This window comes from Mytilus trossulus, chromosome 9 (assembly GCF_036588685.1).
Source record: "Mytilus trossulus isolate FHL-02 chromosome 9, PNRI_Mtr1.1.1.hap1, whole genome shotgun sequence".
Classification (NCBI taxonomy): domain Eukaryota; kingdom Metazoa; phylum Mollusca; class Bivalvia; order Mytilida; family Mytilidae; genus Mytilus; species Mytilus trossulus.
In genome coordinates, this window is record NC_086381.1 from 5,579,485 (window position 1) to 5,605,642 (window position 26,158).

At 32.4% G+C, this 26,158-nt stretch overlaps 1 protein-coding gene across 1 annotated transcript; it reads right to left on the reverse strand.

Moving 5' to 3' along the window:
• Positions 1–853: 853 nt before the first annotated feature.
• Positions 854–26,158, reverse strand: LOC134685018 (protein artichoke-like). Its single transcript, XM_063544365.1, has 4 exons — positions 25,666–26,158; positions 6,274–8,072; positions 5,270–5,385; positions 854–3,081 (listed from the first exon to the last, which is right to left on the reverse strand). The coding sequence occupies exons 1-4, from the start codon at positions 25,940–25,942 to the stop codon at positions 2,343–2,345; spliced, it is 2,931 nt and encodes a 976-aa protein (XP_063400435.1). The 5' UTR covers positions 25,943–26,158; the 3' UTR covers positions 854–2,342.

Here is a 26,158-nt window from a genome sequence, read left to right on the forward strand (position 1 = left end):
TCAAACGAATGGTTACTTTGCCATTGTAATAATACATATTTGAAAATCTGCCACATTATTGGGTTTTCAATAACAATGACATCTGCAAATTTTCACAGACGTCAGATTCTAAATATTGTTGGGTTGTTGTCTCGTTGGCGTTAGCCTCACATCTTGATACAAAACAAATTACATATTCATAGGTGGTCATCCATTTTTCTTCCTTCTTCAATAAACTAAATACATTTTAAGAAAAAAATACAATCATCACTGACGTACCATTAGCTGAAAGCTTTAAAATGTAATGTCTTAAGATAAGCATTATACCATCATTATTCGTCCTAAGACAGATAATAGCATACGGCTTATAAATCTTTTTAACAAATGTCTTGTGCCAGGAGAGCATTATTTAAACTAGACAGCAAACGTTCAAAAGTTGTTTTCACAATTATTTATGGTAAAGCAACTATATATTTTAATTTTTGCTTCATGTAAAATAAACCTGTTGAATGGGATGACTTAATTGAGATGAATCTGTAAAATGTCCCTATAAATTGGCAATGTGTACAATACGAAATTAATCGGATGCAGCATTGGAAGTGTTGGGAGTGTGGTAAGTTTTAAAACTCCTTGGATTAGGTCTTAATATGTTTATAGTAAACTATAATAATGATATATTTTATTAAGTGACCAGAATTTATACATTGAAAGAAATTCAAAAATAGTTTTTTATCATTTCAAAGCTTTAATTAGATAAACTCATCAAAGATACCAGGAGTAAATTTTGTATAAACGTCAGATGCGCGTTTCGAGAATGGTCCAGCTTTAATAATGTATAAAATTGTGATTCCGCTTCTAGGAAAGAAAAGTATAATTGAAGATGGTTACAAAATGTGTTTTATTAGTAAAATACCTGCATAACAAGACATTATAATGTAACACGGTATTAACAAGTATACAATTTATTGAAAGACAATGATAATATATTTACACAACTATCGTTTAATGAATGCTGCTAAGAGTTGTACGTGGGAAAATGTTCACACATGTTTACAACGCCGAGGGGAAACTAGAAGTAAACTTTAATCCAGATAACTTTACAAACCACATATAATTTCTGCTCTCCTGCCATATTATCTGTTTGCATGCAAATATCAACTTGAATCCATTGGGAACTGATGATTTCTTAAAAAGTTACATACTGTTTCAAGAGGACGAACGAAATCTGCGACTAGAAAGATCATTATACACTTCCGCTTTAATATTTGAACGATTATGGGAATTATTTATACTTTAAACAAGACAGACAAACAACTTCACAACATGTTAATTGCCTACATTACTTTTTTGTCTGTAGACTTTTCTGACATTCCAATACTAAAATTACGTCAACATAATACCTATATCCATACATGTTTATGTAGCGGTTTTTTAATGGTAATCTTTTTCTAAAACAGTAACATAAATCATTTAACAGTAGGTATGCAAACAGCAACAACAATAGGATATTCATTGTGTGTATATACAAGAATATCATTCAATAACTAAAACATTACCAAGGAACTAATAGTCTTGTAACTTGGGGCCCTTTATAGCTTGTTGTTCGATGCGAGCCAAGGCTCCGTGTTGAAGGCCGTATCTTGACTTATAATGGTTTACTTTTATAAATCTTTATATGGATGGAGAGTTGTCTCATTGGCACTCATATCACATCTTGTGTAGTATTCTCCTACAATGCCGTCGGTTTTACTGCTCTCTCTTCTACTGTTTCTATTTTGTCCTCACCAAATTGTTAGCTAGTCTAATCAAGATAGGACTAGTAACTTTACTGTATCAAACATAAATACACAAAATGCCTCATATATATATATGTTATTTGTGCTGTTAAGTATTCTTTCAAAAACTAGTGTCCATAAACTTATATGTAATACGTGCACACCGTTTTGGTAAGCATATCGTTAATTATATAATACATGTACAAATACCTTTTGTATGCATGTAAGGCAAAGAGCAGAATTAAAAAAAAATTGTTTTCGAAAGTATTTTTTCGGGCGAGATCTTCAGCATATTTGAGTAATGTCAATATTTTGCTTATACAAATTTGGCACCAACAGTAGGACAAACATTATCTCAATTATAACAGATTCATGTGTATTCATTGCTATCACGACGGGAAAGCTGGGGTGGAGATTGCTATCATTGAAGAACTTGAGTGGATACTAACATTAACATTTTATGACAGCTAATCTAGTTGCCTTTCCTGGATATTTGAATTATTTCCCTCACTGTATTTTAAATCACAACCTTCTTACCGATATAATCAAGTATTTTTAAAGATTTGCATTCAATAATGAAGTTTGGGTTCAGTGCTGTTCCGTTTTACGTATTTTCATGAAAAGATCGTCTGTGGATGGTAATGTTAGTTCGTCACAGCTGAGTTTCCCACTTTTTTGTTTTGTACATTTTTCGTTAAATTCTATCATGATATCATCAGCCCAGTCCGAAATAGTCCAAAGAGGAATGAATATATATTGACTTTTTTGGTTACTCCATGAATGTGTCCCGATGCCAGCGAGTCGGAGGTTAGTAGAGTGACCTATATAGAGTGGAGATCCGTCCACTGATGTTATAGCATCGTTTTTATTCCCCTTTAATACACCACAGATATAATCTTTGTCGTTAGCACATCTGTGATTCACTTTACCCTTTCTTATTTTTAATTTGGTTTTCGGTTTCTTCCCATCCAGTCGAATTGAAACATAGAAGACAGGTAAAACTTGTGAAAGCGATTTGAATTGTTTTTCAGCGATAATACACTGGTGTTCCATTACAGGAGACGATTTCTTTTTCACAAGACGTAGAAGAGCAATGTTAAACTGCTGCATACCGAGAGACAGTAAAGGGTGTTGCACTATGTGTGATATTTTATATGACGTTTTACCACGTCCTATTTTAACGTGTATATCTGCATCTGTGAGATACCTAAGGGCACCTGCAGGTACTAATGCCCAATCTGGGGTCAACATAGCGCCATCTACAACGTAATCGCCACGGTTTCTAAAGACTGTCACATGTTTCTTCATCATTTCCTTCCCAACTGACCTGTAAATAATAAATAAAAATGAGAATGAAAATGAGAAATGTGTCAAAGAGACAACAAACCGAACATCGAACTGACATGTTATTAATGAAATAGTACTGGTCAAGGTCTAAGCATATAAATAAACTCATCATAGATACCAGGATCACATTTTTTTTACGCGCGATTCGTATCATAATTATACTGTGTGACTATCTGCTCCATATAAATAAAGGAACAATGCGACATGAAGAAGTTTACAGATGGTTCCAATAGAAATGCCACTTTTGTTCGTTACTAAACACGAATGCAAAATCTAAAAAAAAAAAGAATCACTAAAATAATGTCAGTTTCAAACAGTGTTTATTAAAAGGTACAAATGTCCTTCTCATAAACTAGAAATTTTTTGTTCATAAAATTGATGTTTATAGTTTATGAAGTATATCACTTGAAAGGTCCATCAATTTGATGTTGGCTCTAAGGCAACTAATGTAATTTAGGGATCCAATAATGTGAAGATCTATTGTTTTTATCTTGGTTAAAATTCCAAAGGAACATAGAAGATAGAACAGACCTATGATTTTTCAAAATGTTTCTTCGGTGGGTGTCTTTGGATATATGTTCAGTCGCCAAGTGAATTGCCGATATCTAATTCCTTTATCTTTTAAATTATATTTGTTAGTGTGTTCATGTTTAAATAAAACGTACAATCATATGCTATTAATTACACGAACTTGTTGAAATACCATGAATTTGTTAAAAAATTATGTTCAATGTTATCAGTATAAACTGCTACTGGAGAAACAAACTTACAATGCATTTATATCTCTTCAACTTTTATTGGGTTTGTTATATTTATTAGTTTTGAATGATTTGCAATTATGTAACTTTATAAATACATTATCTTGAAGTTCGTTTTTTCACATTACTGCTAGTTTTACATTTATCAAATTCAAATATGTTTTCATGCTTCTAGGTAGACATAATAACAATTTCAAAAGTACATGTTGAAAACTTCGCTATGACTTTGGTTTATATTGTCAAATATAACGGTAGTGATAAAGACGAACGGGGAAGTAGGGTAATAAGACAAAACATGCCAACACTTTGTTATTACACATTCGCAATAAATTCAGAATCTTAATGACTATGGATAATAGCCGGCACCAAATAAGGAGTATGACAGTTGTTGTCTATTCGTTTGATGTGGTAAATCATTTGATTTTGCCAGGAATTTGGGGAATTTCCGTTTTAAATTTTCCTCGGAGTTCAGTATTTTCGTGATTTTACTTTTTTCCAGCTTTCCTACACCAAATAAGAATTAGACCTAACTTATTTTCGCCATTTGTGCTGATACAATTTAGAGACGACAAGTGACACACATCTTTCTTGGTGGACTCGCATATATTTGTCTGTTAAAAATCAGATAATATGGAAGATTGATTAAGTGTATAACTAACTCTTTCATGAACGTTTTTGGCGGGAATACTATCACCTTGGCCAACTGAGTTATATAATTATGTAATCAGAAAGAATTTGACATAGAGATATATAAGCCAAGACACTACAATACGTCTTTGTACCATTGCCAATGTCTACTTAATAAGTTATATGATTTACATTAAGAAACTATGTTCGTTTAATCAATGTAACGTTTTCTCTCCGTTCTTGAAAGGAAAGTTATCGATAATTCAATTAAGTAGCATATGCTTACATAATATAAAGTTCTTTTCAAGGTGGTATTAGTGTAAGAACAATATGACGGAAATAATTTTTGTTGCGTTATACGTATAAATACCATACTCAATCCCGTCTTTTCGAAACAGGCGTGATAAATCCAGTGCTTTGTAGGAGAGTCTCAGTGACATGGTCAATGCAGGTTAAAAAAAAAACTAGCAACGTCATCTCTTTCAGGGATTTGAAGGTGACCAATACAGTTTTCACGACCTTGGCCGAACTGTACTTATTTTTTGTTTGATCTGATCCTTACTATATGCATGCAATATTTGCCACTGGACACAATACAAGCAAAATTCAACTCATCAACTTCAGGTTGTTACATACTGTACATTTATCAAATATCAAGGAATCATTTTTGGAGGATCAAATTCTAGAAATAACACAACACAATATTTTTACAGGGGTCAAGTCGTATTTTCAAGCATAAATTACAAAAATTCGTGTTAGGAAATATAATATACTACTATTTACCGTCGTCTAGCTATCGGTCTTTTACTGAACACGCCATCTTTACACATCAGAGTGACGTCATGACTGGCGTTAACTTTCTGGCTACAAGTCATATCTTCATCGGCTAGTTCCGAGAACTACAAAAAATAAAGTTTTCATTGAAATACAAATTAACAACCAACGAATACATTCTGACGGGCAGTTTTGGTATAAAACAAAACATTTGACAGTATTGATTATAATTTCAGTCTATTATGAATCGGAGTCCACACAAAGTTTTCAGAGATTCTAATACAGTCAGGTTTGAACGTGGAGAAATAAAACGCTATATTCACAAACTTATAAAATATTAAATTGTCGAATTGCATATAAATAAAAAAAAAAAAGGATGTGGTATGATTGCCAATGAGACAACTGTCCACAAGAGACCAAAATGACACAGAGATTAACAACTATAGGTCACCGTACGGCCATAATTCAACAATGAGCAAAACCCATACTGCATAGTAATCTGTAATTAATTATGTATAAGGCATGGTATGGTCACCATCTGAATCTCTGAATGGAAAAACTGATGACTGTGTATTAATTCTTCATAGGAAATCACAAAACTAACATTGCCAACGAATAATGTTTTCATAGGTAATATTTTTTTCTCAAAGTCATATTTCATTAGGCTACTGGTATTCAGCATTGAACAAAAGTCCAGACATCGCTACACGTGCAAATACTCTACGATTTAATCTTAAGCTTGTAATTATGTACGCAAATATGCACAATTCGTCTAGTACGTAAGATTTTCAGATACACTTGCATCACCACTAGGTTCGGGCAGAATCTCTGCGAGATTACCTTCCATGCTTCTTTCTGAAAGTGGTACACCCTATCTTCAATTAAACTCAACATGAAATTTAAGTGAACATCAAACATAAAGCTTGACTGTTATAAGGTCTGGCAAAATTATAAATTAGCAGTACAATTGCATAAAATTGTATTTAGGAAGTGTTGTTACATAATGTATTTACCTTTGTACCATGAAGTTTAGGAGGTGATTTACACATAGCATCATTTGACGTATCTAATCTGACATTCTTTAATGGCTGTACTACCCATTTCAGTTGACAGTCACAATCCCATGGGTTATTGTCCAAAGATAGGATAGAAGAACGACCCATTATGTGTTTGATGTTGGAACTTAAGGTCTGTAAGTTGTTGTTAGACAATAGCAAGTCTTTAAGTCGTAGATACGCTCCTGGTGGTATATCAATCCAAAACAAATGATTTTTACTCAGATCCATTACTGTTAACTGTGCCATATTTGTTACAAATGAGAAATTAAAACTAACTAGTTTATTTTCTTTTAAATCCAGCGAACTCAAACTAGGGAGTGCTCGAAATGCAAGTTTATTTATAGAGTTAACCTTGTTTCCTGCCATTAGAAGATCTTCTAATTTATCCAACCCAAGAAATGTATTTTCACTGATAGATCTTATTTTATTGTTAGATATATCTATCGAGTAGACATTTTGTAGATTTGAAAACATACCATTGTTAAGATCTCTTAACTTATTATTGTTCAATGTTAACGTTTCGAGGTATATAAACGTTGCCATGGCTTGAGGATGAATTTTCCTTATGTTATTGTTTCCAAGCCTCAGAGTGTTCAGTCTAGGCATACCTTTTAATGTTTTAGCATCTATCTTTTTTATATTATTTTGTTCCAGATTCAAAAGTTTCATTTTGGACAATCTTTCCACATTAGAAGTCATAAATGCGCCATCATCTATCCCGCTTATGAAGTTATTATCCAGATGTATTTCCTCCAGATTCTCAATTCCGTATGCGATTCCCTTTTTAAATTTCAACATTTTATTATACGATAAATCTAAGATTTGAAGTTGTCTCATTGATGAGAATGATCCTGTTTCAATGATGCTTATATCATTCCGGGATAAATCTAACTTTTTCAAATAGCGAATAAAATCAAATGTTCCATTCTTAATCTGTACCACTTTATTATTGGATAAAAATAACTCAGAAAGAGAATCGAGATCATTCAAATAGGACGAGCGGATTTCAGAAAGATCATTTGTAGATAAATCTAAGCTTTTTACATCCCGTAAATTATTGAAAGCACCGTTTTCTATATCTTCAATGTGATTTGCGGATAGAAGTAATTCTTCAAGATTAAACAAATTAGCAAAGGACTTAGCTGGAACATGAATAATGGCATTTCCTCTCAATGAAAGACTTCGAAGTGAATAAAGGTTTTGAAACCATCTCGGTCTAATTTTCCAAAGTCTATTTCCATTTAGTAGAAGTTCTTGTAAGTTTACGTTGTGATCAAACGTTGCATCGTAAAAGTCTGATATATTGTTACGGGACAGATCAAGTACCTCTAGATTTACGAGTGGTTTCAACACGTCTCTTGGTAACATTTTTATTTTGTTCCCATTTAGATATAAAGATTTAAGTTCAGTAAGGTACGTAAATACCGTATAGGGTAAGAACTTTATCATGTTGTCAGACAATCGTAATTCTTGCAGATTCCCAAGTCCATTAAAAACAGCTGCGGATAGATGGCGTATATTATTGTTTGTTAAAGACAAGATTTGGAGACTTCGGAGGTAGTGAAACGCTGACGGAAACATTATAGCAATGTTATTTCCCGACATTATAATTTCTTTGACTGCCACGCTGTCCCGAAATACATTTCTGTTGATGTACTGAATCTGAGTTTCGGAGATAAGATGGCGGTCCGTATGACGCGTACCACGTGATCTCATACTGCTGCTGTCTCCATACACAGTGAGCTTTGTAGCATCTGTAAAATAAAACATTCTTTGAAAAGAAGTGATGAATATTTGGTAACGTCATAACGAATATCAGTGTGTATACTGCTTTATCAAACACCTGACATTTCCAACATCCTGTTTTTTACAGACACATTCCCATGGTCTTAAAATTTGACTATCCTAGCAGGAAACAACCTGAGTATTCAAACATCCTGCTTAGTCCGATATTTTTTTCTGGCCCCCAGTGTATCGGATAACAAAGGTTACACTGTAAAATGTAAAACAAAAAAACTAAACACTTGTGTGACCCAGTGACAAGAGGTAGATATAGAATGATAGAAAACGAAAGAAATCAGTTATAAAGAAGGTACTCGACAAAAAATATTGAAACAATACAAACGTACATAATTATTGAGAAAAAGCATTGACATTAAGTGGCTTGTTAGAGTAAGTGACGTGTCCACTAAGGAGAGCAGGAAATGCTTAATAACTGTTTCACAAATTATAATGTAGACATAGCCATGGTGCTGCTGTATATGTAGCAACGTGTATAAATAAAGTTAACATTTTTGTTTAAATTTTTTATTTGCTTTCGGTTTGAGAAAAGAGAAGGTTACATAGTTTTGTTTCAGCATTGAACTATAAACTTAGCAGATATTTTTCTCGATATTTTTACTTTTTTGTGAACATGTAAATGTATACATGTTGTATATGGATGAATCAAAATGTTTTTCTTTATGATAAAGAATATATCAGCATTGACAGCTAGACCAGTCATTCGTCCGATTATGCACGGCGAGGTAAAGGTTTTAAGGTCACTGCCAATAGACAACATTTATCATATTTTATCGATGTTCAGGATTTGCTTTTTATATTTATATATTTTATCAGGATGTCTAGAGATTTGATAATTGTAATATTATATTTCCAAGCTGTTTATTTTATACAAAAAACTGTTTTATCAGTCTTATCACCGCCACATCAACTGTAGAACGATGTTTCGGAGTTTCATTTTAATAGCTAGTGATTTTTAGATAGACATACGTTGAAATATAATTGTGAAAACAGACGTTATCAAAATGTAAAAAAGGCTTATTACGTGTTAGTATTGAAAATAAAATAGCGTGAAACAAGAGAACATAGCATATGTACTTTTTGTTGTCATATTGTTTTGGTAAAAGGTTACAATTTTTAATAATCTGATGTAGCGAATGTACTTTTCAGCTGATTTTTCATTGCAAATAAACAAACCAATCAGTACTTTTACACAAAAAGTATGTCCCACGTGTATCAGTTTAATTTACATTAAAGCTGAAAAGAGGACGAAAGATAAAGCTTGTAATAAATAAGGACACTCCCGAGCTAATACTTTTTTTAAGAAATGCAAACGCTCATTTAGCATCTGCCGTTCTGCAGTATGATAATATCAGATTATTACATGGCATTTTTCATATCGCATGTATTATCAGCCCTAGGTTCAATATCAGCCCAAGAGCCGCATAGTATGATCTTTTTATCATATGCTTCAACAGTAGAGAAAAATAACAGATTCATATATTGATCCTTTTTTATGGTTCCCGAAAAGAAGTTTAAAGAGGAAAAAGTTCACGGACGTCGGACCCAAAATTTGATACATTCAATATGAAATCTTTCTTTCATATGCCTCAACAGTGAAAAAAAACACATTTTTATATGGACGAATTGACGAAAATATTCAACAATTTACACAATGAACATTGTTTGGAAACTCAACTTTTTTTAAAGTAACTTTCTAAATTATGTTTTCGAAAAACTTTAAAAAAAAAAATTTTTTTTTTTAATATTTTTTTTGAATTCAATTTAATTATTTTACACATTATACTTTCCAGTATTCAAATAATTAATATCTGTTCAAGTCAATTGTTTAATAATTTTATTGTTTAACAAATGATACATGCACAATGATTTACTTTTAAATGTCTTCCAAGCAAAACACATTGCAACGTTGAAATCTATTTGATATTAATATGTTTATCTGTGTTGCTCATAGATAAATCATTCATGGGAAATTATTTTCTATTCTCAGAGAATCATTTGTAATTTTCACACACCATTCTTGAAGTTTTCCTGAATGTTCTAAGTTTCAAGCTTTTCCCTAACAGCTACCACTTACAACGTCTTACAAGTTTAAATCACACCCATCCACTATCATAATTACTAGCATTTATTCAACCTTCATTTGTCTTGACTATTACACATAAGTATATACATAACACATGTATTGTTTTTAACATAACATATATATATAGGAAGATGTGGTGTGACTGCCAATGAGACAACTCTCCATCTAAATAACTATTTAAAAAAAAGGTAAACCATTACAGGTCAATGTACGGCCTTCAACACGGAGCCTTGGCTCACACCGAACATCAAGCTATTTGTCAATATTCACGTGTCCAAATGACACTTTCGTATTTCTTCGTGTACGAGGCAATGCTATCTATGTCCTTTCTACGTTCCATCTTATTTACATGTTCAATGACACAAGCGGCTATTTTTGTATACGGAATATTGACATGTTCCAAACACATGAACCGATAATTGACGTGTTCTAGTAGAAAATAAAAAGCAGATAAATGTATAGAAAAAGTAACACGGTAATTTTTAGAAAAAAAGGAAAGAGATTATATTTCAAGTTTTATTTTTATTTCATCGAAATTTATCAGAATGTTTTCTGTGAAACTAAAATGCATAGCGTCCTAACGAATTACATGTTTATTATTTTGATGGTTCAATTCTTTTCACAGATAATGTTTTGTCATTAAAATCTTCACAGAGGATCTTTCGCAATAGGATATAATAACTTGCATTGTATAGTATTGCATATATATATATATATACAAGTTGGTGTAGGTGGAGGTATAAATCATCACTCAAGAAAGTAGCTGCTACTTCATTACTGTCAGAACCATTTATAAGAAAGGGTTCATACACCTGTAATATATATATGTAAGGCCACAGTGTTAACGAACCGTCATGTAGATTAAACTTATAATTGTACAAGCTGTTATAGAGGGTCTCTGGCATACATCCATTACACCGCGTTAAAATGAAAGGTCTTTTGTATTCGACATATATACGACATTAAAGTCTCGCATACGAACTTAAAACGTGAGTCCACAAAGTATACATGGAGCTTATGATTAAATGACTACACAAGTGGGATCATATATCAAAGATCTGATGCAGGATTTAAGCTTAGTGCATGTCTTAAGTTCACAGTGCAAATTTGACTAGAACAAAAGTAGTTGGTGAGATTCAAATTTCAAAGATTTCAATATCAATAGATGTACAGCAAGCTTGAAACAAAGACTGGTGTTTCATCTCAGTATATCAAACTCAACCCTGTATCTCTACGCTGACGTTTTGTGTGGTTTTAAATCAACAATTACTGTATTTCAATAGTACTCAATCATATTATTGTAAACATTCAACATTGTATGTCTGTTCAAATGTCTCTCGACTTACAAGGGTGATAAATGATGGCTTTTTGTTTAGTCTCTTTAGTAGTCAAAGAATTCCGAGCACGACTTCTTAACGAATAGATTCGTCCATCGGAATGGCCTAACCCGATTAAGTACTATAATGGATATTTGGTCAATATCAAATAAGAAGATATATGACAGGATTGCCAATGTGACAACTTTCAGTTTTTCCCCAAACAATCATGGTTTGAATGAAATATCCCAATTATATCAAGAAACCCTTGTTCAAGGACAACCTCCTTAAATTAACCCCGCTCAACCCGAGGTCGAAAACAATGGAAAACACTGTTAAGTTAAAACAGACCAGTCAATGATAAGTAATAGTTCAAACAATTGAAATGGTTTAACAGGAAACTATGAATCGTAAGATATACATCTTCCTTTCGGTCACGTGGCACTACAAGTCTTCCGGTACAGTTGCATCATTGTCTTTCTTTTTTGTGGCTTTGGGCATTCTTGATGATGGTTAATCCATGCTTTGGACGCATACATTTTAAAACGTGTTAGTACCAATAAGTATTAGCATCGAGCACTAATAAAAAATATCTGTGTTTAGGAATGATCAGCAGATTTATTATTTTATGAAACATTAACGTTTTGTTCTGTAGATAGTCCAGATAAGCGTTTTATATGTTATTGCTTCGACATATTACAAATTTAGCCAAACTCTATGAAACCTATAAAATTTCTTATTTTTTTATTTAGTTTACATATTATTGAGAATGTTTTTCCGTTGCATGTGATTAATTTAGTATGTGTGAATATTAAATTGATTTATGTAGGACATCCGTTGTTTTACATTAAAAAAAAGTACAGATCAAATATAAAAAAAGTACCCAAGACATGCAGATATTAAAGAAGTAAAACAGTTCGTGTTTTAAATGACTTCGATGTTCCATCGCACCAAACTTGGTCCTTATTTACAGTGGCACAACATTTTGGGGACCCCCAGTAACTCTAGTATAGAACATTGAAGACTCAAGCTTCACCTTTCGAAGAGTTATTGAATTGAAAAAACTTCAACGAATATACAACTGCACCTATCTGTTAGAGTCACCAGGTATTCTACATATTTCCCTGTAAGTAGCTTCTGTTTAATAATTAGTTCTGGTAGAAAGAATTGTTATCTATAGTAATAAATGTCTGCTACGTTTCAGGTGGGCATAGTTTTGTTTCTATGGCATTTGTCTAGAGAGCAATAAAATTATAAGGTTAAATAGAGGGTACTTGTATCAATACCTGTTGTAAAATAGCCGATACAAAAGATACACAAAAATACAATATGACATAAAGAGAGGAGTGAGGTTAATGTCAATTGAGACGGCAAGCTAACGCCAGTAAAATAAATATGACTTGTAAAACATAAAGGGTTCAGCAATGGACAGGTTTTCTATGACTTCAAATGTATCAATAGTAAAAAATAAGTTATCATATTTCTCTAGATAAAGTGTATTCTTCGGGATTTGACATCGAAGCTAAATTCGCGTAAAAATAATCCACACCGTGACACACACACAATAATGGAGGACACATCTGTATATATATACATCTATACAACTCGTCTAAACATCAACCCAACAATGTTAGATCTGTAAATTTGCTTTCGAAGTTTTTTTATCTTCCCTCGCCGGGATTCGAACCCATGCTACTGGGATATCGTGACACCAAATCGCCTACCATGTAGCCGTCCCGCTAGACCACACGACCACCTGGGCTTCATAAAATGAAGCTTTCGGTGGCCGGGTGTTACATTTCCACGTCAGTTTTAATCTAGCGTCGTACTACAGTACATGATATATAAGGCATGGAAATGTTATTTTTACAGATCAGATAAATTATCTAAGTAAATACATATATATAGCTTACACCTGTCATTTTGTTTTTACGTCAACCACATGTTCCAATTTTTATATGTCATATCACATGTCCTTATCTTTATATGTCAAACCACATGACTTAATTTTTATAATTTCAAATCAAACGTCCTTAGTCTTATATGTCATGACTGTATTTTTACATGTCAAACCACGTGACCGTATTTTTAAATTAAATTATGTTACATTTCTTCAGATTAGAATTATAGCTGATTCTTTTTTTTTCCATAACTTCTATGTATTTCTTAAATTTCTTCATCATTGAATTCTTACATTTGAGCCTTCACATAAAAAAAAAGAAAGAAAAAAAACGACTTGGCAATACTGTTGATGACAATGAGACATTATTCCACTAGAATAAAATGATATAGTATAACTATTTACATATCATTGTATAAATCATATACCGCATATAAAGCAAGCTATGAAGGACCCGAGCATAATAAATATCAAATAATACAAACGGGAAAATTAACGAATAACGAAAACCAAACATGATAAACCCCACCAAACAACAACAAAGTAGTTTAAATAAATATACAGGCTCCTGACTTGATATACGGACGTATATTATGTCGCGGGTTTTAACATGTTTTCAAGCGCCAACCTTCCCACTAAAATGTGACAGTAGTTTAGCAGTACAATATAAGAACAAAGTATAAAAATCAGTTGAAAATGCGTACTCAAAGTATACAATAAGCAAATTCGAAAAGACTTATGATAGAGTATCGATCTGAGAGTACTCGCAATATATGATCATTATATACGTATTGCGACAACATTCGGCTCACATTGAAAGTTTGATTCTTAATTTCATTTTCTGTAAAACGCATTTATTATTTCTCATATATTAAAGAACATGAATTGCATACAAATATCATTACTGAACTTCAATAATATCTTTTTCGTTGTAAATTCATATAATGATTTTAAATCATTCATGAATGGTTATTTTTATGAATGATTTTTTTTCTAACTTATTATTAGTCCGTGTGTGATCTAAAGATATAACTAGTCAAAAGATTAAAGGTGCTGAATTACATAATAAAATAAATTGTATACGATAAATATTACAGTTATTGTGCCAAGTTTATTCATTCAAACTGTTTAATGTGTTATCTGGTTTTAGAAGGTAGATAGTTCATATATGAAGAAAATGAGATGTATGTCAAAATGAAGAAATATAAGAAAATTATCAGATCTCCAATGAAAACTAGATACGGAATTATGTGTTATTTAGTATTTGGTTAGGTTGTTGTCTTTTTGATACATTTTTCATTTTCATTTTTATTATCAGTATTTTTAACACTGCATTCAAATTATATAATGTTGTGATTTCTTGTAAACTTTTTCATTCTGTAACTGTTATATAAGTTCCATGTCACACTATTTCGCTTGGATGTAAGACGACTGCTGTTACTAGAAGTTTGTTCAGAAAGATCAAGTTAAATTGTAAGCGTATGCTTGCTTAATTATGATATCCCTGCTATAAGTATTAGATGAGCAGTAAGTAAGAACGCAGCACACGATAACACATGATCGAAGAAAGGTTCATACAAAATGTGAGAAAGCCTCGATTTTTAGTTCCTGAGATTATATTAAATTTACTAGATGTATTACATGTAGGTCGAAATCGGTCTTCATGTTGTTATTATTGAACAACTGACCATACGTCGATTGCTTTCGTCTTGATTAATGCACAGTAGCAAATAGTTATGTACATTCATATTAAAATGATATTTCATAATATATCAACGGAGAGGATTTTACAAAGTGAGTGAGTGAGCGACGGTAAAATCTTTCTATGTGTTTTAAAATAAACAAGGCATGTCGGAGGATTTCGAATGAAGAAGCTTTTTTTTTTAATTTTTTTTACCTAAATAAGGCCGTTAGTTTTCTCGTTTGAATTGTTTTACATTGTCTTATCGGGGCCTTTTATAGCTGACTATTCGGTATGGGCTTTGCTCATTGTTGAAGGACGTACGGTGACCTATAGTTGTTAATGTTTGTGTCATTTTGGTCTTTTGTGGATAGTTGTCTCATTGGCAATCATACCACATCTTCTTTTTTATATTTGGCTTACATAAGGTCATCTCGACATATCACTGAACTATTCTAAGTAATTTAGATCTTAAACCTTGTATTAAAAAAACATTTGACAAATACTTTTAAGGCGACTATTTACTGATCATCAATATACTTATAACTTTTTAAAATATATTTATAATTTTGAACTATCGTGAGTACAATCGTGTGATACTATCAAATGTGAAATAAATCCGACTTATTCCCGTTGTTATCTCTATCATGGATCAGGGTTTATATCTTCAAAAGAAGATATTTTGGGTAAACGATATTGAGGTTGCTCTTTGTTGTCATACGGTGAACGCTACAGAGTATTTGATCACACCAATGTCATTTGGACTTGTGCACTGTCATATGACACCACACAACATCTCCTTACATGATGTATTTTTGGTGTGCGTTAATGAAACAGAAACAATACGACAAAATGAAACCCAAAAGAAAAACATTGTGAGCAGAGTACACTGTCTTAAACATAGAAAACAGTGTTTACTTAATGTTGTCTCCCTGAATTGAGACAAATGGTAAAACCTTATAACCAAAATTACCACGACTTCCGGTAAGACATTATAACAGAAATTACCACGACTTTTAAAGATAGGAGCAACAGGTAACATAGATCAAGATCTCCGATACACGTTTGCAAAATTCAGTATAAATTATTGCAATTGCAATAAGAAACGCATACAGAGTTGCAAAACCAATCGTTTTTAATAGAAAGTGGGATTACATATATTATTGTACTTTAGGTACCGGTATTTTGTGATAGGGTGTGTTGAGATGATATCAGGAATTGTATTAAAATCAGATGTCGACTAGTGTAACATCTCCATACATTAAAGTCCTTCTATGTTTTATTTCCTTGTCTTTGACTTTAATGACATGTTTTAGTTACGTATGTACAGACATCAAAGAGGATTTATTATTTCTGATTTAGAATTATATGCTGTACTATCTATAAGCAGAAACAGATTTAGATACGTATCTCAGAATTAATATTCAGTTCGAGTAAACACGTTTAAACCTAATGTCTTGACTGATATAGATTTAACATATGTTCTCAAGTTATAGCGTTTGGCGTTTTACAAACAGAAAGCAGATAAAAGTATAACCTACAAGAATGATATTCTTTGATGGAAATAACGTAAATATTTTCTGTTGATTTGTCGTCTACATGCTCTCAGAACTTCGATCTATAATCATATCCTCCATAGAGATTAAAAGAGTAACGCTTTTAAGAGGACTCGAAATGTACTTTAATAAAACGTTGAGTTCTCAATATTTTTGCTTTTATCCTTGTTTTTTAATATACCAATTCTATCTTGAATTACATGGCCGCATATGCATAAGGACATCAATGGATAAACTAAGTTAATTTGAAAATAGTGGGCTAAAAAATACACAAGTAAGAAACAAATTGCGAGAAAAAAAAAAAAAACACGGAAAACTGCAGATTGAGCAAAACAAGCACATATATTTGACTTCCAAAAATTCGAATTTATTTTATACTCTTTTTTTTTAATCAATATCTGAAAAGATCAGATATGAAGTGTTGATACAGTGCAGTAACTGCGTCGTTGGTAACGAAACTTCTTCCGGGGCTTTACTTTTCTATGACAGAAGCACAAACAGGAACAAAAGGCCGAAATCAACTTTTAAATTATCTGTCTCAGAACCCAGTTAAGATAGAATTCATAAAAATTTATAGCATGATTGCCAATTATATACACAGCTGTAATTAATCAGACACCACCTTCAACATTGAGCAAAATCACACATACAACAAGCTATAAAAGGCTCTTAAATAACGGAAAAACCAGTCTGTCTCAGAGTCTAGTTTAAATAAAATAAAATATGCCATGTTGGTAATCTATCAATCATATATGACCTTCAACATTGAGCAAAATCACACATACTGCAAGCCATAAAAGGCCCTGATATAGCTGAAAAAAACCCAGTTCAAATCAGGTTTGTTCACAAAATTATAATAAAAAAACAATAATATTAATGTGTCTTGTGTTTTTAAGCTATGAAATGCTATCGAGTTCGACTTATACAATAGTAAAATTGAGAATAGAAATGGAGAATGTGTAAAGGAGGACAACAATCAGACCAAAGATCAGAAAGCATACGAAGGCAAACAATGGTTCTTCAACACATTGAAAAACTCCCGCACTCTTTGGCTTACTTTATCTTACCCTAAAAACAATATGTGGCAGATCTAGAATTTGACGACATGGGCCAATCACTTGAAAGAAGATTGATTGATTGTTAGTTGCTTTACGCCGCATTAGCACAACAAATTTGAAAGAAGGAGGCAGTTAACAAATCCGTGCCATTTTATAAATATACAAAACATATGTTTTTCAAAAGTTTCAAAACTGATCAAACGTTACAAATACATCGGTCGTTTATTACGAAGACATTTCAAATTGAAAAAAAAGATAAGAAAAGAAAACTGGCAAGTTTAGACTATCATTGACGAACTTTTTTATACATTTTATTATTCTACGGAAAAGGTGTTTATTGAATAACAGTTTTCGTCGTATCAAGCGTTGTAATTAGTTTATGAATATATACACTCTCGTCATTATAAACATTAGATTAATTTTTTTGCCATCACCGTCTCAGCAGTGTATAGAGATAAAATCATACAAATAACTTGCTGATTGTTTATATTTTGTCTCAAGGAGTACAGAGTTAATTGGTGTTTCTAGAAGCTGTCTCCATTAATTAATACTTATAACATATGCATCTTTTGTATATACATCACCTATATATACATATAACATATGCTTAATTGTTGCTGCAAGACATCACTGCAAGGGCACATTACTATGTAAATAATCAGACAGATTTTAAACTGTTTGCCAATTGACATGCATTTATAACGTGTAAAAACGTGTAATGTGCATTCATTGCATGTAATACAATGATCGCAATGACTTGACCTGACGTAAAAATCATAAAAACTATTTCATAGATTTAATTCATTGTTTTTTTCAAAATATGTGTGACTTGCATGTTGAATATTACTTAAATATATATATATTTAAATAAGATGCAATACATAATCTATATACACATTATAGGTTTGATTTCGTGTTAGATAATTAATACTTTTTTTTCTTATATCATAGTCTTATCAATTCAGATTTGTAAGTGATTTTTTTCTCACCACGAGTAACACGACGTATGCTAAATTTTGAGCAGGTTCTGTTTAAACTACAGAAACAACTGATATCACCCCTTAGGGCTCGTTTTTCTTCAACTTAAGTTTTTTTATGTTGAGTTTTTAACTGTTGTTTGTATTTTCGTAGTTCTATCCCCCCCCCCCCCCCCTATTTCTTATTGTCAATTTCTCTACGACTAATGAGTATTAGTTGTCCCTTTGGCAATTTCCGTCTCTTTTGTTTTCAATACTCATATGTACCTAGATTCTAAAGTTGTTAAGAGACTATGGTTCAAACTCCCACTTTCAAATTTAAAAGTATGTGGATATTGCTATTCCTTTTCTGTCCCTTATGATCATAGAAGTACACATGTAATAAAGCATGCATACATCATGAGGTTTCAAATACTTTTGGTTTGAGTTTGCAAAATATGAGGTGAATCCAAAAAGGTCAATCAGTATGAATTAATATCAACATATTTGAATACATCAACAATGTGGTATACGTCAACGAAACAGTAACCTTACGAAACACACAAATCAAAAGACAACAACCGGAAAACATGTAAGCATGTGTTTATAGGCACCGGTCTGGAATTAAACAATTATAATCTAAATTCAGATCTGGAAAAGCCTTTTTTCTAGTATGAGGTGTGCTTTACTATATCACTAACGCAAAGCTGAATACTAAAATTTATGATAAAAGGGATGATTTTTCATTTCCTATCGTTAATTATCCGTTTCTAGATGGTGACGTTCCCTTGTCACCATCTTACGTTGTTTATATATCTCAACTTGTACGATTCGCTCGTGTATGTAACAATGTTTTAGATTTTAACGAGAGAAATTTATGTATTACTGAAAAATTATTACACCAGGGTTTTCGATATCACAAACTAGTCAAAACATTTACTAAATTTGATCATCGGTATAAAGACATCATTCGTAAATATAGCTCAACTTCTTATCATTCAGGTATTTCACATCCAATTTTTATGGAAATATTCTGTATAAAGCACAAAGGTGTCAGTATGCACATCAGAAACTTACAAAACCTCTGAATAGACTTATTAAGAAGGGATATAATTACGATACTGTTGTCCAGTCATTAAAGATTGCATATTTTGGCGTTAATATTGAGTCACTGATAAGGTCTTTGCGTCGGAACTGAACACATTTATTCTAAAAACAGTTGTTGGCATGACACGGGTTATGTTATTCTCATATATGTTATGAGGGTATGATACTAAACCCCCAACGGGAAGGATTGTGCCTGATGTTCATATGATGAAATCATAATCTTCCAGTCAGTTTAATTGAGGTCTGGAGCTGGCATGTCAGTTAGCTGCTAGTAGTCTGTTGTTATTTATGTATTATTGTCATTTTGTTTATTTTCTTTGGTTACATCTTCTGACATCAGACTTGGACTTCTCTTGAACTGAATTTTAATGTGCGTATTGTTGTGCGTTTACTTTTCTACATTGGTTAGAGGTATAGGGGGAGGGTTGAGATCTCACAAACATGTTTAACCCCGCCGCATTTTTGCGCCTGTCCCAAGTCAGGAGCCTCTGGCCTTTGTTAGTCTTGTATTATTTTAATTTTAGTTTCTTGTGTACAATTTGGAAATTAGTATGACGTTCATTATCACTGAACTAGAATATATTTGTTTAGGGGCCAGCTGAAGGACGCCTCCGGGTGCGGCAATTTCTCGCTACATTTAAGACCTGTTGGTGACCTTCTGCTGTTGTGTTTTTTTATTTGGTCAGGTTGTTGTCTCTTTGACACATTCCCCATTTCCATTCTCAATTTTATTTACTAGTTATTTATATTAAGAAACAGTGAGATTTATAAAATATAGTGTCGTTCATATATAATTTTGAATGTTAACATTAATCCAGTACCAATTTAACATTTTTATTTTGTATATTGATTAAATAAGGACAAATTTAAAGTTCAATATATAAAAAAAGAAGATGTGGTATTATTGCCAATGAGACAACTATCCACAAAAGACCAAAATGACACAAACTTTAACAACTATAGGTAACCGTAGCACTTTTCACAAGTTTCACCAACGTTCGATATTAGAAGCAGTACATTTTATATGATGGACTGCAAAACTGTATAATAAATTAATTCGTGCTCTATTCAATAATCTCTCCATCATTTTGACAACTTTTAAATAAATGGATTTTTTGGTATCTGATTTTAATCTAGTGCGAAGACGCCAAGGGGGAAGCTTTTTTCAACTAATATTTTCTAATTTTAAATTTAAAACAAAAAAGCTACTGAGTGTGTCTGTGAACGTACTGTGATACTTGTCAAGGAAGGTAAGATTTTATTGCTTTGAAGCTTGTAGTTTTAATTGATATCCGGCTGGAATTACATTAGGATATTTTTCACTAATTTTCAATTACATCGCTGCATTTATAAAAACCCTCAACAAATCTAAAAAGATCTAATACTGATAAGATAAGAACGTTTCAGCAAGTTGAAGTAGCCGATAAGATAATATTTATAATTGATCGATGAACTTGAATTTGATTTAACGTACAAACGTACATGTATGTCTTGTCTTTTAACCACCAATAGAAACCGCAGACGAATTTAAAGACAGTAAAGGCGAAAGTGTAGATGAAAGAGGTTAGATCATTTATATGTTTCGAAGTATGACGTCTATTATCACTGAACTGGTATCTTTTTTGTTGAAGGGGCAGCTGAAGCATGCCTCCGGGTGTTGGATTATCCCGCTGTATTGACGACCAATTGGTTGATTTCGGCTTCTGATCTATAGTCGGGTTGCTGTCTCTTTAACATCCCCATTCACACTCTCAATTTTATTTAGGAAAGCAACACATTATGGAAAAGGGATACTAGTACATGAATCTGCGTATGAATTTTACACTAAATATTGTAGTTCTATGTTTTGTTACATTTCGTATTCAGCATACTTTATAATTCGGTTAATTTGATATATTTAGTATCAGACATTTTTTACTGATAAATCTGTGGTTAATAAAATCAGTTATGTATTAAAGTGTTAACTTGTCATTTTGATTAATGTTATTATTTCTTTTTCTTAAATTATCATTGATGTCAAGGTGTTTATTTTGTTGAACTAAGTACACGAGACCTCGGATTTGCTTTTTTTTTATTATAGGGACCTCTTGTATCAGATCTAAAGCAGTGAGACAAGTTTGGGGAACTCAGAAAGTTCATTTGAAAGGCTTCAATTTAAAAGTTAGGAAGGATACACAAAATGTACATAAATTTAGAGGGAAACTGACAATTTGGAACAACCAAAAGATACCAAAGAGACACATAAACTCAAAACTATGACATACAAAACTAATTACTGAAAACACAATACCCAACAAAACATAAGGTTGAGCTCAGGTCCTCAATGCAGACACTATTGGTATTCTTTGCATAACCAATGCAATTCAGAAAGTATGTTTAATTGTTGTTTGGACAACATCCAGTATGCACAAGTTCGTGCATCATTATAATTATTAACAAATGATTAATAGATGTAAAAAGAACATGTATGTAACAGGCCATCCAAGAAACTTCTGAAGAGTTATTTCACCGTTTTTCTATGTCCAAATTTTCGACACGAGGTGATGGATTCAACGTCTTCGATTCTGACTTGGCGTTGATATGTATAAGTACATCCCGCATAGCCATAATAAAAGCCCTCCCCTTGTCCACAAATTAATACACAGGAAGGGTTAATATTTCATCATACATTACAGTACTAGTGACTATATCCAGCTTACGGTTTTTGAAAGTACGACAGCCGACCAAACCAGAATTATCATGAGATATATACATATTGATTAAGTTTGTGTAAGATTGCACATGGATAGATGACAATCAGAAAATAAGTTGAAATTTGAAAGTAAAGTGTAATAAAAGAATTATACACACACAACAATAAAAAAATGGGAAGAGAAAACAGGTGCAATAATTTCATAAGCCGATATTTGTACCTACTAAAAGTAACAATACGGCATATGTATATTAAACCATGAAAAGTTCTCTGCCTCGAAAATGATGAGAATAAATAGATTCGTTACTCTGACGACCTATCATCACGATGAAGATTGTTTCACATTGATACTGCATCATCAATTAATGGACATATGCTATATGTGAGTGTTTAATGCATCGCTGATTGCAGAAACCTAAAATGAAATATCTGGCAAATTAATTCTAGTATGAAAGAGCAACCGTGTGTGATTTTCTTTTAACTGGTAATGTTTTACAAATTAAAGATAAAGTGAAGTTTAAAAAAAATACTAAGTTACTGAAAATCTGGATTTCTCTGTATTTTTTTCTGATTTCTTTAATATGAAATCTTTTCTTGTGTCATAATATTGCCTTTTTTTTTATCATTTCTATGTTATCATTCACATTGAATTGAAACTTTATATTTACACCAGACGCGCGAAAAATGTATACAAAAAAAAACCCTCCTTAGTGACGTCTTAATAAAGTACCCAGTTAAAGAGTATTGAAGACAAAAAAATCCTAAAAGTTTTGCCATTACATCTAAGGTAATCTATTCCTGAGGTAGAGAAGCCTTAGTATTTCAATTGATGTGAATGATCATGCATCATCATACAAACTACTGTTTGATGTAAAGTATACGATACATCAACCTGGTTTCGTTTCCAATATATATTTGAACGCTTAGAATCAAAGACATTTTACTTTTCATCAAGAGAGAACCTTATTCTATATATCGTGTGGTATTATCTGTTACCTTCTATTTGCAATGAAATGATAGTCCGTCGGAAGGGGACGACAAATGGCTGACCCGTGTTAAGAGAGAGGGAGCCATATCTCTTGCACGTAAAGGACACCCTTGTAGATTTCGAAAAAGAGCAGGTTAATGCTGCTACAAGGCAGCACTAGCACCCACAAAGTAGAAAGGGATTAATATGAGTTGCAAAAACTTGTTTCCCAATCCACTATGAAGAATATGTCTAATCTAAACTGAACGTTCAGCAAACAATAACCAATCCCTCTATTTTATCCATCATCAGAATAATGTTTTGATCATTTAACCGATTATAGTATTTGGGTCTGTCTATCATAAACCCAGTAAATCGGTTACAATCTTCGGGTCAAAATATCTATGTAATCATTTCACCTAACACGTTGAACTACAATGATGTCGTTTAAATGAATATTTTATAGAGTATTTATTAAGATTATGAACTGTTATAAACTCTAATCCTAAATCTTGTCACATACTTACTGAAGTATTGAAGATACTTGTAACAATGGCAAGCTTTGTATAGAATATCTTTATATGTTAAGTAGATGGTTCTCAAGGAAAAAGGTCAAAGCCCTCTTAACCTTTGAATTTACGTGTATAGTAAAGAGGGTGTGTATGATGCTAACTGAGGTCATTGTATATTCGACAAACTTATATATATCCATGAACTAGACATAGGCGGGAACAGGGGACCCTGCCCCCTACCTTTCGTGAGAAAAAAAAGTGGGTTGATTAATCATATAGATCGCTGTAACGTGACTGTAGCGGCCCCTTAGGTTAGTCAGCGGGGTCGGGACCCCTTATAAAAAGTTTTGGATTTGTCACTGACTAGACTTGCTTACATTTATTTAACGTTAAGATACTAGTTAATTTAAAATTGCAACTGAATAAATGCTTTCAATTTTTTGCTACTTATATATAAAATATGGAAACATTTCTATGACCATTTGAAACTTGCTTAGGATCTCATCATCAGTTTCTGTGTTTGTTTTGATCACGTCATGCTAGTATTAATAGACCTTTTTAGAAACATATATACCCTGCATGTCTTACACGAAAATAGGATTGATTCGATTTGTCCTTGGCAATAGAAACGAAAAGGAGAACTGAAAATCGAAGCACGAAGAACGGCAAATCCTGATAAACTTATTACATTGCTACGTATTTGTGTTGTTTGGTTGTTGTCTCATTCACTTGTGACCCAATCTCCCGTTTAATTATTCATATTTATTAGGACAATACAGTTGAAATCACGGGATGCAAGTTGTTACATACTATACATGTACATTTGTTTTTTATCCTTCAGAGCCTCTACCCTAGCTTATATATCCAAATAGTCTACATAATGATTTTGTTGGGGTTTTAACGTTGCACTCGACTTAAAATTCATTCTGAAGTATAACGTTCAAGTACTACATCCAGGTCATGCCGTTTGGTTTATAAGCTCACCATTATTCGTGATTTTAGGAATATCATTTGCATTGTAAAGGACACTGTTAAAAACTTTCCTTAACAGATTTGTAAAAGCAAATTGCTTGTTTCTGAATCCTTAATATTATTTCATTGTATCATATCGTTTAATGTTGATGTATTTGAATAAATATTGTTTACACTAAAAAGGTATTATCAAGTTGTGGTCTTTTTTTTTTCTTTGAGTTGTCAACTGTTAATTGATTATTTATTATCCGCTTGTTTGGAACGAAATTAGCAATGCGAAATTATGAGATACTCTACTGTCCTAAATAAAAAAAAAAAGATATTGAAATGTCAACCATCTAGCGCTTATGTGAGCAAATAGGCCTTTCTCAGGGATGAAACCACACGAAAAAATATGAATTTTATTATGTATGTCTGAGTACATGTAGCTAGTTTATCTGGGAGGCGTATTTTATTCTTAATGTACATTACCCGTACACATCTTTTTCTTGCACATTCGCTCTCTTATTGCTATTAACAAAAATCATTGAAAACAGAAAATGAAATTATTTAACGTACATAAATCAATATCTGAAATTTGGTTATTATACTTGTATTGTGTGTTTTCCAAATGGTGTAGCTAAGTTGTTTTGTTCCCTGTTTATCTTTAAAAAAGTCTATACATAGAAAAAGCAAAGGTTTGACTTATGACTACGAACCAATCATGCACACATGTATTAAAGGTCACCAATCGGAGTTTCTCACCTGAGGGTATCCGTGCGGGAAGCTCTCTTAGTCCCTGACATACCACGGATCGTCCAGTCTCGTCCGGTTCCGTATTTTGCCACGACTGATCTACATTCCAGGAATCAAATAATCCTCTAGCAGACCTTTGATTTAGGTCCATACACCGGCAGTGTAAAGGACAGGCCTCCAGATGAGCACTATGATCTCGGACATACCGTCTCGGGTAGGTATTATATTGGAATGATCCGTGTAAAAGTAAAGTAAGAAATAGTAACTGTAGCAACACAGATTTCATATTTACGGCAAATGCACATTCAACAAATAATTAAGGATTTTTAGTTTTTCCAATTTGATTAAAACACAAGAAGTATTACCACTATACATCCCTAAAATAAGCACCGTAAAAATTATTCGCCTTCATTAAAATTATCCCAGTAGAACACGCACAGTAATTATCCTCAGTTACATCTAGAACGTACATTATTTTTTCTCGATAATAAGTGTCGGGAAG